At 55.1% G+C, this 15,635-nt stretch overlaps 7 protein-coding genes across 8 annotated transcripts; 3 read left to right on the top strand and 4 right to left on the bottom strand.

Annotated features, from left to right (window-relative positions):
* Positions 1-239: 239 nt before the first annotated feature.
* On the top strand, positions 240-2,054 carry IUM83_08311 (mitochondrial chaperone BCS1-B; the record flags this gene model as incomplete). The annotated part of the gene is made up of 1 exon (XM_067932675.1): positions 240-2,054. The coding sequence occupies one exon, from the start codon at positions 240-242 to the stop codon at positions 2,052-2,054; it is 1,815 nt and encodes a 604-aa protein (XP_067790174.1).
* Positions 2,055-2,095: 41 nt separating this feature from the next.
* Positions 2,096-3,029, bottom strand: IUM83_08312 (uncharacterized protein; the record flags this gene model as incomplete). Its single annotated transcript, XM_067932676.1, has 4 exons — positions 2,096-2,244; positions 2,329-2,363; positions 2,775-2,834; positions 2,911-3,029. 4 exons carry the CDS (start codon positions 3,027-3,029, stop codon positions 2,096-2,098), a joined length of 363 nt encoding a protein of 120 aa, XP_067790062.1.
* Positions 3,030-3,399: 370 nt separating this feature from the next.
* IUM83_08313 (uncharacterized protein) lies at positions 3,400-4,806 on the top strand (the record flags this gene model as incomplete). Its single annotated transcript, XM_067932677.1, has 1 exon — positions 3,400-4,806. The coding sequence occupies one exon, from the start codon at positions 3,400-3,402 to the stop codon at positions 4,804-4,806; it is 1,407 nt and encodes a 468-aa protein (XP_067790156.1).
* A 219-nt stretch (positions 4,807-5,025) lies between these two features.
* Positions 5,026-7,462, bottom strand: IUM83_08314 (uncharacterized protein; the record flags this gene model as incomplete). The annotated part of the gene is made up of 5 exons (XM_067932678.1): positions 5,026-5,124; positions 5,188-5,520; positions 7,096-7,200; positions 7,259-7,327; positions 7,391-7,462. 5 exons carry the CDS (start codon positions 7,460-7,462, stop codon positions 5,026-5,028), a joined length of 678 nt encoding a protein of 225 aa, XP_067790155.1.
* A 317-nt stretch (positions 7,463-7,779) lies between these two features.
* Positions 7,780-8,257, bottom strand: IUM83_08315 (uncharacterized protein; the record flags this gene model as incomplete). The annotated part of the gene is made up of 2 exons (XM_067932679.1): positions 7,780-7,845; positions 8,075-8,257. The coding sequence occupies 2 exons, from the start codon at positions 8,255-8,257 to the stop codon at positions 7,780-7,782; spliced, it is 249 nt and encodes an 82-aa protein (XP_067790088.1).
* A 1,786-nt stretch (positions 8,258-10,043) lies between these two features.
* On the top strand, positions 10,044-11,783 carry IUM83_08316 (imitation switch isoform alias nucleosome remodeling factor 140 kda subunit; the record flags this gene model as incomplete). Of its 2 annotated transcripts, none has more annotated exons than XM_067932680.1 (1): positions 10,044-11,783. In XM_067932680.1, one exon carries the CDS (start codon positions 10,044-10,046, stop codon positions 11,781-11,783), a length of 1,740 nt encoding a protein of 579 aa, XP_067790153.1. The 2 variants fall into 2 exon arrangements, with proteins under 2 accessions (XP_067790153.1, XP_067790154.1); XM_067932681.1 differs by having other exon boundaries at positions 10,296-11,783.
* Positions 11,784-12,153: 370 nt separating this feature from the next.
* Positions 12,154-13,641, bottom strand: IUM83_08317 (putative glucose transporter; the record flags this gene model as incomplete). Its single annotated transcript, XM_067932682.1, has 1 exon — positions 12,154-13,641. The coding sequence occupies one exon, from the start codon at positions 13,639-13,641 to the stop codon at positions 12,154-12,156; it is 1,488 nt and encodes a 495-aa protein (XP_067790061.1).
* Between the last annotated feature and the right edge of the window lie 1,994 nt (positions 13,642-15,635).

The following is a 15,635-nucleotide window of genomic DNA, read 5'->3' on the forward strand; positions in this document are numbered from 1 at the left end:
CGTGATCTTCACTCACACATGATTCATCCCAGGTTGAACCCATGTTTTGGCTGGGAACCAGCTACTGAAAGTCTCACCAGCCGTCGATATCTTGATATTTGTATGTCCAAAGTTGAAGTGGTTGACTAGCCGTGAGTGATGGTCACATTGTTGCAGTCGAGAGGTGCTAGACCTCACTCATCCACTTTCCAACGTGCCACGAAACCCGCAAGCGCCCACAAGTCTCAAGACCGCCAGGCATGTCGACGTCGACGGCCTTCGAGTTCGGTGTGATCAACACGCTGCGCACGGGCAACGCCGTGTACGACCTCGTGGTCTGCATGGTGGTGCCCGCCGTGGTGCAGCGCATCACCAGCTCCGGCCAGGACGCGCTGGGGATCTTCAAGGCTGTCTTCGCGTTCCTGTGCTGGTTGTTCTTCCCCCGCCAGTACGTGACCCACGTCGTGGAGACCAAGGAGGTATCGGGCGGCTACCGATCGTACCTGCTCGACAGCGAATCCAAGGGCAACGAGCTGCTGCAGAGGGCTATCCTGCTGTACCTGACCGAGAACCTGGATCTGCACGACAAGTCCGGGCGCTACGACCTGCTGGAGCGCCCGAACGCTGAGAAGCTGCTCGTGGACAAGGAGTTCGCGCACATCGACCTGGAGAAACAGAAGCGCCTCAAGGCTCTGCTGGACCAGCCTGCATCGCCCGAGGTCGCCAAGCTGGGCGTGAGCGTGCTCCCACCTCTCGACGAGTGGGTGACGGTCGAAGAGGGCGTCGAGTTCATGAACGAGACGGTGAGGAACGACGACGAGAAAACCACCGTCCAGGAGACCAAGACGCTCTTCCACCTGCGCTCTAAGCTGCCGGACGGCCCCGAGCGCATCGACGCCTTTGTGGAGAAGGCGTTCGCGTTCTACCGCGACGTCGAGAGCAAGAAGTTCAAGGACGACACCTCCCGCTACATGTACGTGCGCTCTTCTGATCGTCCGGCTGCGACCGACACGGACGACGAAAGCAAGCTGAGTGCGCCGTACCACAAGCGCTACGCTCTGGGCGACGACAAGACCTTCGGCAACGTCTTCTTCGACGAGAAGGAGTCGCTGCTGCAGCTACTCGACCACTTCGAGAACAAGACGGGCAAGTTCGCCATCGAGGGGTTCCCGAACAAGGTGGGGCTGCTGCTCTACGGACCCCCTGGCACGGGCAAGACCAGCGTGATCAAGGCTGTGGCCGAGAAGACGGGGCGCCACATCGTCAACATCCCGCTGGGCAAGGTCAAGACCAACCAGGAGCTCATGGACGCCATGTTCGACTTGCGCTACGCGGTGGACGGCCTGGACCTGCCTGTTCGCATGGGCTTCAAGGACGTCGTGTTCGTGATGGAGGACATCGACTGCGCGTCTTCCGTCGTAGCTAGCCGCGAGGACGGGTCGTCCACTCCGGTTTCTGAGAAGCAGGGGCAGATGGAAGGCGAGACTCCTGCTTCAAGTCCTGTCGAGGAAGAGGCTGCTGGTGTGGCTATCAACGTCGAGGAGCGTGACGACGCAGGAATGCCCTACCGTCGCCAGAAGGAGGTGCCTCGATTCTTCCATCCCGGTTTGATGAACATGCACAACGACGACGGCGACGATGACGACGACCTCCTGTCTGTGCTTCTGCAATCGCAAATGGAGTTCGAAGGTTTTGGCCCCAAGCTGAAGGGCGGCTTCGTGTCGTCGTCCAACTCGGCCGACAAGCTCAACCTCGCCGGCGTCCTGAACGTCCTGGACGGAGTTATCGACTGTCCCGGGCGGATCGTGATCATGACGACCAACCACCCAGAGATGCTGGACCCCGCGCTCATCCGTCCTGGCCGGATCAGCAAGAAGCTCCACCTCGACTACATGTCCACCTTGCAGATGGAGAAGATGATCGCCTACTATTTCTCGACGACGCTCACTGCTGAGCAGCGGAGTCGCCTCGAAGCGCTGAAGGAGTCTGATCGAGTTTTCACACCGGCGGACATCGAAGAGCTCTGTGCGGAACACGACAGCGTAGACCACGTACTGGAGCGGTTGCTTCGGTAGACTTTTCATATAGTACTAAGTTAGTAAGATACAAATATTGCCTAAAGACGTTCGCTGACCTGGTACAACGGCATGACCGTGGACAGGTGCTTCAAAGTTTTCGAACTCATGTCCGCAGACATGTGTCCGAAGTTGTTCTGAGCGAGGGAGGTTGCTTTCGCGTTGGCGTGGATTTGCCATAGGGCCACACCTGGTAAACAAACGCCCAGGAAGGCGGAAAGCAGCACGTCGGTTTCTGGCGCCCACGTGCTGCATCCAGATAGCCTCCTCTCACCTGCGCACACTCTGCCGATCACCAGGTCCGTCAGGCTGACGGGTTGAAGCCCCGCGCCGTCGTGAGCCGGTGCGTGCGATCACGCGGATGGCATTGTCGCCTGCAACGAAACGCGACCGGCGACCGGCGAGGCAATCCACGTACTGTAGGTACATATAGCTTCTATCCTGGAATACACGCCTATCGCCAGCATGGTTTCCCTGCTTCGTGCATCGTAGCGCTCACCCGCCGCTGCCAAAGATTGCAACATTGCGCCCTTCTGTCGGAACGCGGAAGAGTGCACAAGCCGATGTGGTGTGGCGGACACAGGTGGAGTGGTGCACACCGCGCCCAGTTTCTGCCAATGGGGCCGGCTCGAAGTGCGGTGTACGCTCATGATTGGCCGTAGAGGTGCGACTCCTGTCGGCTGCTGCCACCGGCCGAGGCGCAGCTGGTCTGAATCCGACCAAGAGCTCTGCACTGGCGTGGTGAGCTGGTCCAGCGCTGACTCGAAGCGCGACGACGAACTGCGGGTGAGAAGCGCGTGAGTGCCTGGGCCATCCTCCGAGCTCGAGTTGAATTCAGCAACGGGTGATAACTCGCCTGTGTTTACATACACAAGAGCACACCGGAGATGTGCTCTCGTTATCTACTCGTCGCGACGTCGTCGTCCTCGCCTGAGGGTGCAAGCGAGCAACCTCTTCCACGGACCCGACCCGCATCCACAAGCGGAAAAAGCTCTCCGCCTATTTAGCCACGTGCTGGAGCCATCCGCCAGGCCGCGAGCGGTTGAACCTGCAGCGGCTGGATTCTATGCCATCATGCAACTGATGCTTGGGGGGCCTGCAGGTTATAGCCAGACCGACGTTTCCCCCATCCAGCAACCTGTTTCGCTCTTCATTTGTATTCCCGTTGCTCTATTCGGGTAACCGGTTTTTCCGCCCTCTCGGAATCCGTGCCGCGGCGTGTACTGGCGCCACCGTCCTCGACCCCTCGAGAGCGCGTCGGGTCGGGTCGCCGCCCATACTTCGGCCCAGTCTAGTCGAGAAAAAGCGCCCGAAGCCCGAAGGTGACCATCACTCCGACGCCAACATGCGCAGCGACTTCATCGGCGGCGCCATCGCCGTGCTGTCGTCCTTCCTGTCCATCTTCGGCGTGAACCTGCAGAAGTACTCGCACGACAAGGAGGAGCTGCGCGCCGTGCAGCGGCCCTACACGATGCGGCCGATCTGGTGGGTCGGCATGATCTGCGTCGTGGGCGCGTCGCTCGGCGACTTCCTGGCGCTGGGCTTCGCGCCGCAGACGCTGGTGGCGTCGCTGGGCGGCGGCTCCACGATCCTGGGCAACTGCCTCATGTCGCACTTCTGGCTCAAGCAGAGCCTGTACCTGACGGACATCATGGGCGTGGCGCTCGTGTCGCTGGGCGTCGTGGTGCTGGCCCTCGCCAGCGAGGAGGACGAGGGCCACTTCCAGATGGACCAGATCTACCAGCTCATGGAGGCCGCGCCCTTCATCCTCTACGCGCTCATCATCACGGCCTTCGTCATGACGCTCTACATGCGCGCGCGCCGCTCCAAGGCGCCGGCGCTGCGCGTGGCCAGCACGGACAAGGACGACGCCCGCGTGGACGACGTGCAGGAGAAGAAGCGCGAGATCGCCGCCAAGAACAAGAAGGAGCAGGAGCAGGAGCAGAAGAACGCCGAGGGGTCCCCCGCGCTGGACGAGCCCAGCGGAGGCAGGAAGGGCGCCATGATGTCGCCCTTCCCGTCGCCCATCTTCGGCGACCACCTGTCGCTGTCCCCCATGGGCATGGGCAAGCGCCTGCCAGGCGAGGAGGACGACCACCTCGAGGAGATCGAGCTGTCGAGCCTCAAGATCGGCAAGTACGACGAGAGCGAGATCGAGAAGCACACGCTCATCATCGACCCCAAGCTGCCGCTCTACTGGGCCGCCATCTCCGGCACCACGGGAGGCCAGTCCGTGCTGCTCGCCAAGTGCGTCGTGGAGCTCATCTCGTCCACGGTGTCCGGAGACAACCAGTTCGTGTACTTCGGCACGTACGTGCTGTGCGCCGGCATGGCCGCCACGCTGCTGACCCAGACCCACACCCTGAACCTGGCCACCATGTGCGGCGACACCATGTCGTCGTACCCGGTCTTCATGGGCTTCTGGATCACCATGAGTAACATCAGCGGCGTCGTCTTCTTCCAGCAGGCGCACAACTTCACCAAGACGCAGTGGATCATGTTCCCGGTTGCTATTCTTCTTGTGGCGCTGGGCATCTACCTCGTCTCGAAGCACGAGAAGTTCGGCAATTTTGTCAAGTACTCCGTCGCCATGCCCATCAGCCTCAGCAGCCCGCGCCAGCACGACATCGTGGCGCAGTCCTTTGTGTTCCGAGTCTCAACCCCGCAGAAGCTGCAGGAGGACGACTACGCCAGCAGCACGGAGAGCAGCAGCCCCGACGAGCACTCGCGGCGGACGCTGGAAGTAGTATAGGCTAGCTGACTCGCGTCTGGTTGCCACTTTAATGAAACCCGGAAGAAGGGGCTGATGTTACTAGTTTACTTCGGCTAGTACTGCGTTGCAAGCTGGCGATCGCCCGCCTGTCCGGCTGCACGTAAATATATTGTTCGTGTCGTGAACCTGGTTGCATCTAAATGGCGTTTGTACGGTTGCGTCGTACTTCATCTTTAGCTTCCAAGAGTTTTCTCGCTTTTATGAACGCGTTGGTGGGCATCTTACAGCGTCTTGGATGTGAGATAACGCGGTGGAAGCTTTCTCGTGTGTCGGATCAAGCTCAAGAATGCGGCGGAGCTGCAGAAAAACAACGATCAGTAAACCCCTAGACATGTCGACAGTTTTTAGGGACAGCCTTACCAATCCTTGCGCTTCTTTCGGACGGTCCAGGTGCAGCAACGCCAAGGCGTAGTTGTAGATGGCCTTGATATTGTTCGGTTGAATGCGCTTTGCCTGCTCGAAGGACTCCAATGCTTCCGAGAACTTGTTTTTTGCCATCAACGCCGACCCGATATTTACGTGAATCGACGCAAAACTCTGCCCGCCTGGAATCGCTAACGCTTTCTCGTAGCACTCAATGGCGAGCCCGAGGTGATTTTCCTTCTGGTGCTGTAAACCTTCCGCATACAACGTCTGGATCTGCTTTAATGCTTCGGGATCGGGAGGCTCCTTCGCAATTTCTGTACTATTAGGCTCAACGTTGTGAGAACTACCCGTCGAGATCAGGCTAAATGCCGAATGCCCTCCCGACTGCAGCAACTTGGTTGGGTTTAAGTGTTGGCTGCTTGTCGCCAAACTGTGATACCGATCGCCAGCAGCTGAAATACTCATCATACTTGTTCGTTTGCCCGGTGTGATAAGGGGCGTAGACATGGCAGTCATTGGTCTTGTACGGCCTGCTGCTCGAGGAATGCTTTCACTTCGGGACTTATTGTCACGCCCAGCACGCGCACTAGCTCGATTTTGAAGTTGTCGGTGTGCTCGAGCCGACAAGGCTGTTCGCTTGCCTCTAGTTTCTTCACTGCGAGATTCGTTCATCACAATTTTACCACTGGAAGTCGCCCGTCGAGTCTTCCTTTCTGAAGCTTGCGTAAGGTTTTCGCTTGATGAACTCTTAGATGGTTTAGGATGCGCTAGTCGAACCAAGGTCCCTCGAATATGACGCTGAATAGTTGTGGCCGCTTCGACTTCTGCTGGCGTTGAAGATTTTAACGCTGAGCTGCTTCCAAGTTCTTGAACCGAGATGTCGTGCAACATGTCGAACAAATCCCCGTCTGAAGCAATTACACGACTAGCAGTACGACTAGGCATTGCCTTATCTTCGTTATCGTCATCCCCAGTAGTATCGAAATCGTCTTCATACGATTCCTCCTCCACTTCTTCTGCGTTCTCTTCCCTTGTGTCCTCCTCTTTGTCTTCCACACTCATCACGCACTCCTCCAGCTTCTCCTCCGCTGCCGACTCCCTCGTAGACTCGTCTTTTTCGTTTGCATCATCTGTAGCTTTCACGGTGTTATCGACGGCTATTGGGGCCTCTGATTCCAAAGCCTGAATTTCAGATAACTCGGGTTTTTCGAGTATTGCTGGTGTTTGAGCGCGATTTAAAGACAATAACGTCGGAGGTAACCTTTCAGTTTGCGCTCGCTGGAGTGGCCTCGGGGCGGTAAGTTTTCTATGGATACCTCCAGCACTGAAGCTGGCTTGGCGTGACAGTCGCTTTGAAAGCGGTGAGGGTTCGACAAAAATTGATCCGCCTGAGTAAATCGCAGTGGCGCGAGATCTCGACGTGAGATTAAGCGGTAACGATCTCCGTGGTGGGCTTGACGAAGGTCGATCGTGCTTCTCTTGGTAATCACCAATTTCTACCGGCTGGGTCTTTCTCCTCTCCGAAACCTGTATCTCAGACTTTTTCAACTTCTGCGCAAAGAGCAATCGATAATTAGCACTCAACTTGGGTGGATCTACCGGAAGTGTAAATGACTGTCGTCGCCCTCCTGCTAATCGCCCTAACTCTCGTTCAGACCCTCCCATTACTGAGGAAGGAGCGCTAGCGATCATAGGGCGAATTCGAGAGTCTTCAGTTGATTCAACCCCCAGATGGGTCACGCGTCGAGCAGTCGAACATCTCCTGCCTGGTGGCAGGGATATCAGAGACGGCCTCGATTTTGCCGAGCCGATAGCTGCAACGATCATGTCCGCATACGTGGCTGATTGTTGGCGCATTTTTGCCGCCTTTTCTGCTTGATAGGCTGGCATATTGATGGAGACCTTGGAGTCTTCAATAACGTGGACAAGGTTTGACGCCAGTAACACGAGGCGGTCTTGAGTTGCGTGAACTGCAGCCGTTTTCTGAAGAAGTTTCTCGAGATCAAACTACATCATAAAATCAACAAGCGATCTGTGCTGCAGCAATCAGGAGCTATGTGCTTACCTCGCTCATCATATACGCATACACCGGCGATTCTTCCGCCAGGGCCGATAAAATACTGATCACGCACACCTGCCAATACAACCACGCCAATTATTTTTTCGTTTAGAAGACGTAAAACTGTTTTCAGCGTACCTGCAGATTCGTGTGGAACCGAAACTCGCGCAGTATACTTGCGAGCTCGGAAATGAAGCCGATGTCAACCATTTGGTTGAGAGCAGGCCTCTTCCCGTCGCCATCCCTTTCGCTCGCGTTGATAAAACGCAAAATACTGTGCAAAATGTCGAGTTGTAGCTGAGCTTGCTGCTTGCTAGTTTGGAGTTCTCGTAGAACCGCCGCCATGTGCTCTTGGCTGGCACTAACGCGGCGTTTTTTCGCTCCCTCGAGAACTTCGTTCTCCATCAAGTCCGAAGAAGGCCCAATTGAAATTTGACACCCTGAGCGCCTACTATTGCGTCTTCCTGCCAACCGCAGTGGCATTCCTCGCTCGACCCCTTGGGAGGGGACATAGTGAACGGTGTTGGTCACACCTGGCCGAAGAGGCTCCAACGATACGCGTCTGGCTTCAAGTCCGGCTCCTTTCGCTTTCGCTAATACATCAAGCAGAAAAGCGCTTGCCTTTGATCTAGGAACGCGTGCTGGATCAACCGCAGCGGGGGTAATATGGACAATCGTCGCGGACCGCTCCTGTAGAAACCGTGGTCGGAGTGACTTGTCTCCTCCATCCTTTTTCTCTTCTGGGGGCGGCTGCAAGGCGACACGCTCCACTGCACTTGACGAGCGTCGTATTAAATGCATCCGCGGTCGAACTTGGCTCACCGGCTGAACGACCGTCACCGTCATCGTGTCCGAGTTCTGCGGCGTCGAACCGTTGGACGATTGGAGCTTCCTCGTGGAGTCTCGCTCCACCAGATCATCTCCTTCGCCCTCCGAGTCTTCGTTCTCCTCAGCAAGAGATTGGATCGTTCTGCTGCTCTCAGCTCGGCTCACCCTCCGCAGCATCGTGGCTCGCTCTTAGCAGTGGACTCCCCAGCGACTATGCAACTTTTTGATCATCACTCGCCAAAAATAAAGTGCCAACGAACTCAGGCAGGAGTTGCTCGATCTCACCGTTTACTTCTCCGGTCCGGAAAAGAATTAACAGTTCTCTAATCTGGCGATAACTTTCTTCCACTGCTAACTGAGTTGTAGTTGGCCTCCATATGAAGCTCTTAGAACGCTGTATCACACAGTATATTTTCCAGATGCATTTTTCCCACCAGTTGCGGTACAGTTTAAATAATCCCTCTTCGGTTGGGGGGGGGGGTTAAATTCGACGAATTCCCCCCGTCTTCCTCATTACAGAATCCACCGCCTCGAGGAAAGATGGTGAAGCTCTTCTGCGCGATCGTTGGCGTGGTGGGCAGTGTGTTCGAAGTGGACATCGACGAGGGTGTTTCGGTTTCCGCATTGAACAATGCTATCAAGAAGAAGAAGGCGAGCGACTTCAAAGACATCGACGCAGACAAGCTAGAGCTCTTCCTGGCGAAGACGGTAGACCGGCACGTGGCTCTCATCGAGGAGGCACTCGCCTCGTTCAACGCACTGAAGGTTATCTCTTATTGCAGAAAAAAAAAACTCTGCTGTGGAGGAAAATAACTATCCTTCAGATGTTCTATTTCTCATTTGGATTTTGTGTCCACAAAGCGACTGGTACGGCTGTCATTCGCGGCTAGAGGCTAAACCACTTGTGGCAGAGTAGCTCGTATATGCACAAGCAGAAAACGCTGCACTTTCGCTCGTTGTGCTCGACGACTCTAGAAGCTGTGACCATTCCGGAAGAGATTCAAACGGTACGCTTCGCTGCTCTCGACAAACTAAAACTAAGAGTTGGGCATACTATCGGCCAACATCAAAAACGTTTGGAGCCCTGGATGCACTCATCTGGGACGGAAACAGCAAATGTTACGGGTTGCAGATAACCCTGAATGCGGACCATGGAATCAAAGCTGCGCCAATGAACAAATTTCTTAAGCGGTTAAAGAAAGCAGGCGTGGACACGGACCAGTTCTACTTTACATTGGTGGTTCCAAGTAAACATCAGAATCAATCAACGAGGACACAGTCAGCAAAAATCCTGGAGCTTCTGCGATGATGGGGCAGTTTGTAGCTGCGCTGGACGTGGTCGGAAGCGCCAAATGAATATTTGTTGCACCCTTGTGGCTAGGGGAGGACTGGTCATGTATTAATAGTTAAGAATATGTAGCCATATTCTTAACTATTAATTACGAAAATAGGCACGGTCATCCAGTGTGAAAATACTACCACCCAGGAAAATAAATTGCATCTCCGTGATATTTGGTTTAATGATACCAAATTTATTAATATGTAAAGTACTAATACGACCTTATTAATATAAGTATTACTATATTATATGAATTATTATATATTACAATATGAAGAGTGATATCACTATTCTATAATACCCCGATATCTCCGTTACTACGAATACACCAAGCCGCGAGAAAACGTACCGGTAAGTTCACCCTAGCGCCAGCCTAGCCAGCATTGATTGAGGCAATGGCGAGCATTGGGGATCAAACGCAATGGCGAGCATTGGGGATCAAACGCAATGGCGTTGTGTCCCAAGTTGGAGGTTGGGATTCCCAGCAAAAGTTCATGTTGAAGTTGCAACCTTTGAGTGACCAATCAGCAGTCGGAACAGGTCAAGAGGATCACCTACGTCTGAAGTACATGAAACATATACTGCCGATTGGATGGTTCCACGAAGGGTGTGGACCGTGATAACATGATGGAGGAGTTCAACGCGCCAGGCAGCTCCAAGTTCTGTTTCTTGCTGAGTACGCGCGCTGGTGGTCTGGGTATTAACTTGGCCACCGCAGACATCGTTATTCTGTTCGACTCGGACTGGAACCCCCAGGTGGATCTGCAGGCTATGGATCGCGCTCATCGTATCAGCCAGACCAAGATTGTGCGTGTTTTCCGTTTCATCACGGATGGTACCGTCGAAGAGAAGATTGTGGAGCGTGCCGAGCGGAAGCTGTACCTTGATGCTGCTATCATCCAGCAGGGCCGTCTTGCGCAACAGAACCGGAAGCTTTCCAAGGATGAGCTGATGACTATGGTGCGCTTCGGTGCTGACGAAATCTTTAACGCTCGCGGATCCATGATCACGGACGACGATATTGATGCCATTCTTGCCCGTGGTGAAGAGCGTACGGAGGCTATGAAGGATAAAATTGCTGCTGACATGCAGCACAATCTGGCGAACTTTTCCTTGTCCGGCGACAACGGTAACGCTAGCGTCTCCAGCCTCTATGAATTTGAGGGTGAAGTGTTCTCGAAGGATACGAACAACGGAGATATTCTGCCGTCCACGTTCATTGCTCTTCCTCAACGTGAGCGCAAGTCGAACTACAATGAGGACGAGTACTATCGTCAGCAGGCTGGTTTGTCGAAGCCCAAAAAGCCGAAGAAAGCTGGTTCTGATGCAGCCAAGGTCCCCGTTGTTCACGACTACCAGTTCTTCCAGCAGGAGCGTATGGTAGCGCTGCTTACCAAGAAGACTCAGGTCGAGAACCGTCGGAAGGAGCTTACCCGACTTATCAAGGAGGCCAAGGCTGACGAGACCCGCGCTAAATCGCGGAAACCAAAGCAAGGCGAGGGCGACGAGTCGGCTGAAAACTCTGCTGAGGAAGGTGAAGGCGATGATGCGCGTTCTGCTGCTCTGGAAAAGGAACTGAACGAGACAGAGATGGATGCTGCCGATGCCAAGGAGCTAGAGGCTATGGAGAAGGAGGGTTTCGGTGACTGGACCCGCCGGGATCTGAAGCAGTTTATCAACAGCTGTGAGCGCTACGGGCGTGCGGACAGGACTCGTGTGTGTGAAGAAGTCTCAGTCGTACTCGGAAAGGATCCTACGCAGGTTGAGAGGTACTACGACACATTCTGGGCTCGCTACACAGAGCTGAAGGATCACGCGAAGTACATCGAGAAGATCGAGCGTGGCGAAAAACGTCTGGAGCGTAATGAAGTGGTGAAGCAAGCGCTTGCGAGGAAGTGCAGCCGATACAGCCACCCGCTGCGTGACATGCGCCTTCACTACCCGGCAGGATACAAGAGCAAGGGTTACATTCTGGAGGAAGACGTGTTCCTCGTTGTAATGATGAACAAGTATGGCCCACTAGAGCACTGGGGCGAGATCCGTGATGAGATTCGCAAGGCCTGGCAGTTCCGGTTTGACTGGTTCTTCAAGTCGCGCACCATCGGCGAGCTGCAGAAGCGCGGCGAGGTCCTCACGCGCATGATCGAGCGCGAGAACGACGAGCTCAAGAGCCGCGGCAGCAAGGACGAGGAGGACCTCGCCAAGAAGGCAAAAAAGAGTTCGAGTTCTTCTTCCAAGTCCAAGAGTAAGAGCAGCAGCAGTAGCAGCCGCAGCAAGACGTCGAGCTCGAGCTCGAGCAAGAAGCGCAGCAGCTCGTCGAAGTCGTCTTCATCGTCTGCTGCGAAGAAGCAGCGCTCTAGTTAGTAGAGATGGCCAAAGGAGAGTCGTAACTCCTGTTTATTTTGCACGAGTTCGTTTGTATTTCAGTCAACCTGTTCACTTCGTGTCACTGGTTCGTCACGAAGACAATCTACGTGCTTTTGCACCAAGCCGCGAGAAAACTCATCGAAAGTCACCCTTGCGCCATCCTAACCAGACTGAGGGAATGGGATTATCAAACGCACGGACAAAAGTTCATGTTGAAGTTGCAACCTTTGAGTGGCCAATCAACAGTCGGAACAGGTCAAGAGGATGACCTACGTCTGAAGTACATGTAACACAAAGAGGTAAGAGGGAAAAACACTGTATATTCACATGCATCAAAAGCACTCTAGTCTCAGTATAGCCCAACGTCCTACTTCTCGCGACGCGAGTCGTACTCGGCCTGGATCTCCTCGGCCGACTTGCCCGACGTCTCCGGCACGAGGTTGAGCGCCAGCAGGTAGAAGATCGCCAGCAGCACCACGAACGGCACGTACGCGTAGTCGTTCAGCGCGTCCGAGATGTACGGGTACGACACGCCCACGATGAGGTTGCACAGCCAGTTGATGCCGATGCAGAACGACGACGCGCTGGCGCGGATCGAGTCCGGGAAGATGTCGGCCGTCATGACCCACACGAGCGGACCCAGCGTCACGCCGAACACGATCACGTACAGCGCCGTGAACACAATAGACAGCGCCGACACGTTCACGATGAAGGCCACCGTCATGCCGATGGACATGACCACCATGCCCGCCAGGCCCCACAGGATCATGGTGCGCGCGCCGAAGCGGTTGGCCAACACGCCCGTGAAGAAGGCGGGCCAGATGTTGATGAAGTCGATGATGAGCGTGCCCACGCGCGAGTCCGAGATGCCGGCGTCCGAGAAGATGCTGCCCGAGTAGTAGAACACGGCGTTGATGCCCGACAGCTGCTGCGCACACGAGAGCAAGATGCCGCCCAGCAACTGCAGGCGGTAGCGCGGGTTGAACATGGACTCCTTCTTGGGCGCGCCGAAACCCTCCTCGGCCTCCTCGGGCTTCTTGCTCACCTCGAGCCACGACAGAGCCGTCTGCACGTGCTCCTCGCCGTACAGCCGCGCGATGATCTGCTTGGCCTCCTCCGTGCGGCCCTGGTTCAGCAGCCACGCGGGACTCTCCACGCACATGGTCGGCGCCAGAAGCAGGTAGATGACGCCCAGCACGACGGGGAACGCAGCCAGGTAGCGCCAGCCCGAGCTCGTGTTGGCGAAGAAGAATGCGATGGCCGGGAACAAGATGCCGATGGTCGTGAAGATCTGCAGGCCCAGGCCCAGCGTGTTGCGCATGTGCGGCGGCGACAGTTCGTTCACGTAGCTGCCGATCGTGGCGGTGGCCGTGCCTGAGGCGAGCCCGGCGATGAGGCGGCCGACGGAGAAGACCCAGATGTTAGACACGACGGTCTGCACGATGCCGCCCACGATGATGAAGATGCAGTTGCCCATGAGCGTCTTCTTGCGGCCATATTTGTCGCTGAAGTGGCCGCAGCATAGCGAGCCCACCATGGCGCCGAAGATCCACGCGTTCACGGCGAACGTCCACTCCAGCTTGGTGTGGCCCGGGAACATGAGGCACGTGCCCTCAACCACGGGCCGCGCATTGCACTGGTTCGTGTCATTGTACTGCGAGAGGTTCATCTGCGAGGTGGACCAACCGCTCTGGAACGGCTGCAGCCACGACAGTAGCGCGCTCGTGTACAGGATGGCGTTGGGCTTGATGAGGCGCGCGGCTGCCTTGTTAGCCTCGTCAAAGGCGTTGACGGCGCCCTTGCCGGGAGAGTTGGCCACCGCGTAGTCGGCGCTGTCGTGCATCGGTTCAGCCATGGGTGCTTGGAGCTTGGCAGGCGATTGCAAGGTCTTTCGAGGAACGTTGGACAACAGTTGATGTTGTTGTTGTGGTGATGGTTGCTGTTGTTGCACTAGGAGGCGAAACAAACAATGAGCTGGACGGCAGCCCTTCCGTGAGACTAGCAAGCTTCGGTGCGGTGCTGACAGCCCGCCTACCGCTCGCCCGCCTATCTTGTGAGCTTGTCGAGGTGGAACGGCTCAAGTACATTTTTCACAGATATGCGACTTACGTTGAACCTCAGTATCATCTGAATTTGACAAAACGCACATTGCGTGAGCTGCAATGTGCATTCCACCAGTGCAGGGCCATTTGAAATGGGCCATTTCCAGGCGAAGTCGGTTCGTAGTCTTCCACATGGCTGAATGTCTCCCCTTGCCCCGCCATTTGGTGCACCAACTTGATACAACCAGAAGACAAACGAGCTGGCATTGCGTGTGCTTTTCTGCTGCGCCGGTTGAAACTTCAGTACGAGGGCAGGGTTTACTGTTGGTAGCTTTCGGCGGCGCCATACGGCCTCGGATGGTTGGCCTATCTTCGGCGCACAGTGTATCCGAGGCTGCTTGGTTGTTAGGTGAAGAAGACAATAGATCAAGGGAATACCGGTTTACTGTATCTATAATAATAGTGGACGACAGCACCATGCTACAGGGTGACCTTCAAGCACTTCACTAAGACGACAGCGTCGATACAAAATGCAGACTGAAATCAGCAACACGCAGTTCTAGATGGCATTTCGCTTGAACCGAAAGCGTTGACGACCACTTCTGCGGATTGGCCACTGAATGGTCGCAACTTCAACATAGACCTTCGATGTAGTGGTGGTGAAATGCTATTCGTGTGGTTGCTTGCCATCTTTCGACGCTGAGGGTGGTGGTGTAACTCGGAGGCAGGGTACTAGAAAAGGAGAAGCCCTTGCCACCCAAAGCTTGAAATTGTTGAACGGCACGAAGCAATGGCTGCTTCATTTGCATCTAATGCACACGGACTCCGTGCCACGGACTGAATTCCAGTGGATTGCCCAGAGTAATAGTGGGAAGTCAATTCCGCGACCGCGATTCAGCGAGTGGTGCTGTCTTAATAACGTCAGCCAGCGTACATCCGATTCGCAGATATCGACAGATAGGATACGGACGTCTTCTCTGCGAGGATATCCCCAAAAGAAATTAGTGTACTGCAGTCACTGGCTACGTATCTAAGACAGCACCACTGCGGCCATCGCGGTCGCGGACAATTGACTTTCCCACTATTTCGCAATCCTCTCAGGTCGCTTAGGATTCTCCTCTAACCAGTGCCCAGTACATTAGACGCAAATGACGCAGCCTTGCTTCGTGCCGTTCAACAATTTCAAGCTTTGGGTGGCAAGGGCTTCTCCTTTTCTAGTACCCTGCCTCCGAGTTACACCACCACCCTCAGCGTCGAAAGATGGCAAGCAACCACACGAATAGCATTTCACCACCACTACATCGAAGGTCTATGTTGAAGTTGCGACCATTCAGTGGCCAATCCGCAGAAGTGGTCGTCAACGCTTTCGGTTCAAGCGAAATGCCATCTAGAACTGCGTGTTGCTGATTTCAGTCTGCATTTTGTATCGACGCTGTCGTCTTAGTGAAGTGCTTGAAGGTCACCCTGTAGCATGGTGCTGTCGTCCACTATTATTATAGATACAGTAAACCGGTATTCCCTTGATCTATTGTCTTCTTCACCTAACAACCAAGCAGCCTCGGATACACTGTGCGCCGAAGATAGGCCAACCATCCGAGGCCGTATGGCGCCGCCGAAAGCTACCAACAGTAAACCCTGCCCTCGTACTGAAGTTTCAACCGGCGCAGCAGAAAAGCACACGCAATGCCAGCTCGTTTGTCTTCTGGTTGTATCAAGTTGGTGCACCAAATGGCGGGGCAAGGGGAGACATTCAGCCATGTGGAAGACTACGAACCGACTTCGCCTGGAAATGGCCCATTTCAAATGG

Source organism: Phytophthora cinnamomi (assembly GCF_018691715.1).
Source record: "Phytophthora cinnamomi strain GKB4 chromosome Unknown Contig49, whole genome shotgun sequence".
NCBI lineage: Eukaryota > Oomycota > Peronosporomycetes > Peronosporales > Peronosporaceae > Phytophthora > Phytophthora cinnamomi.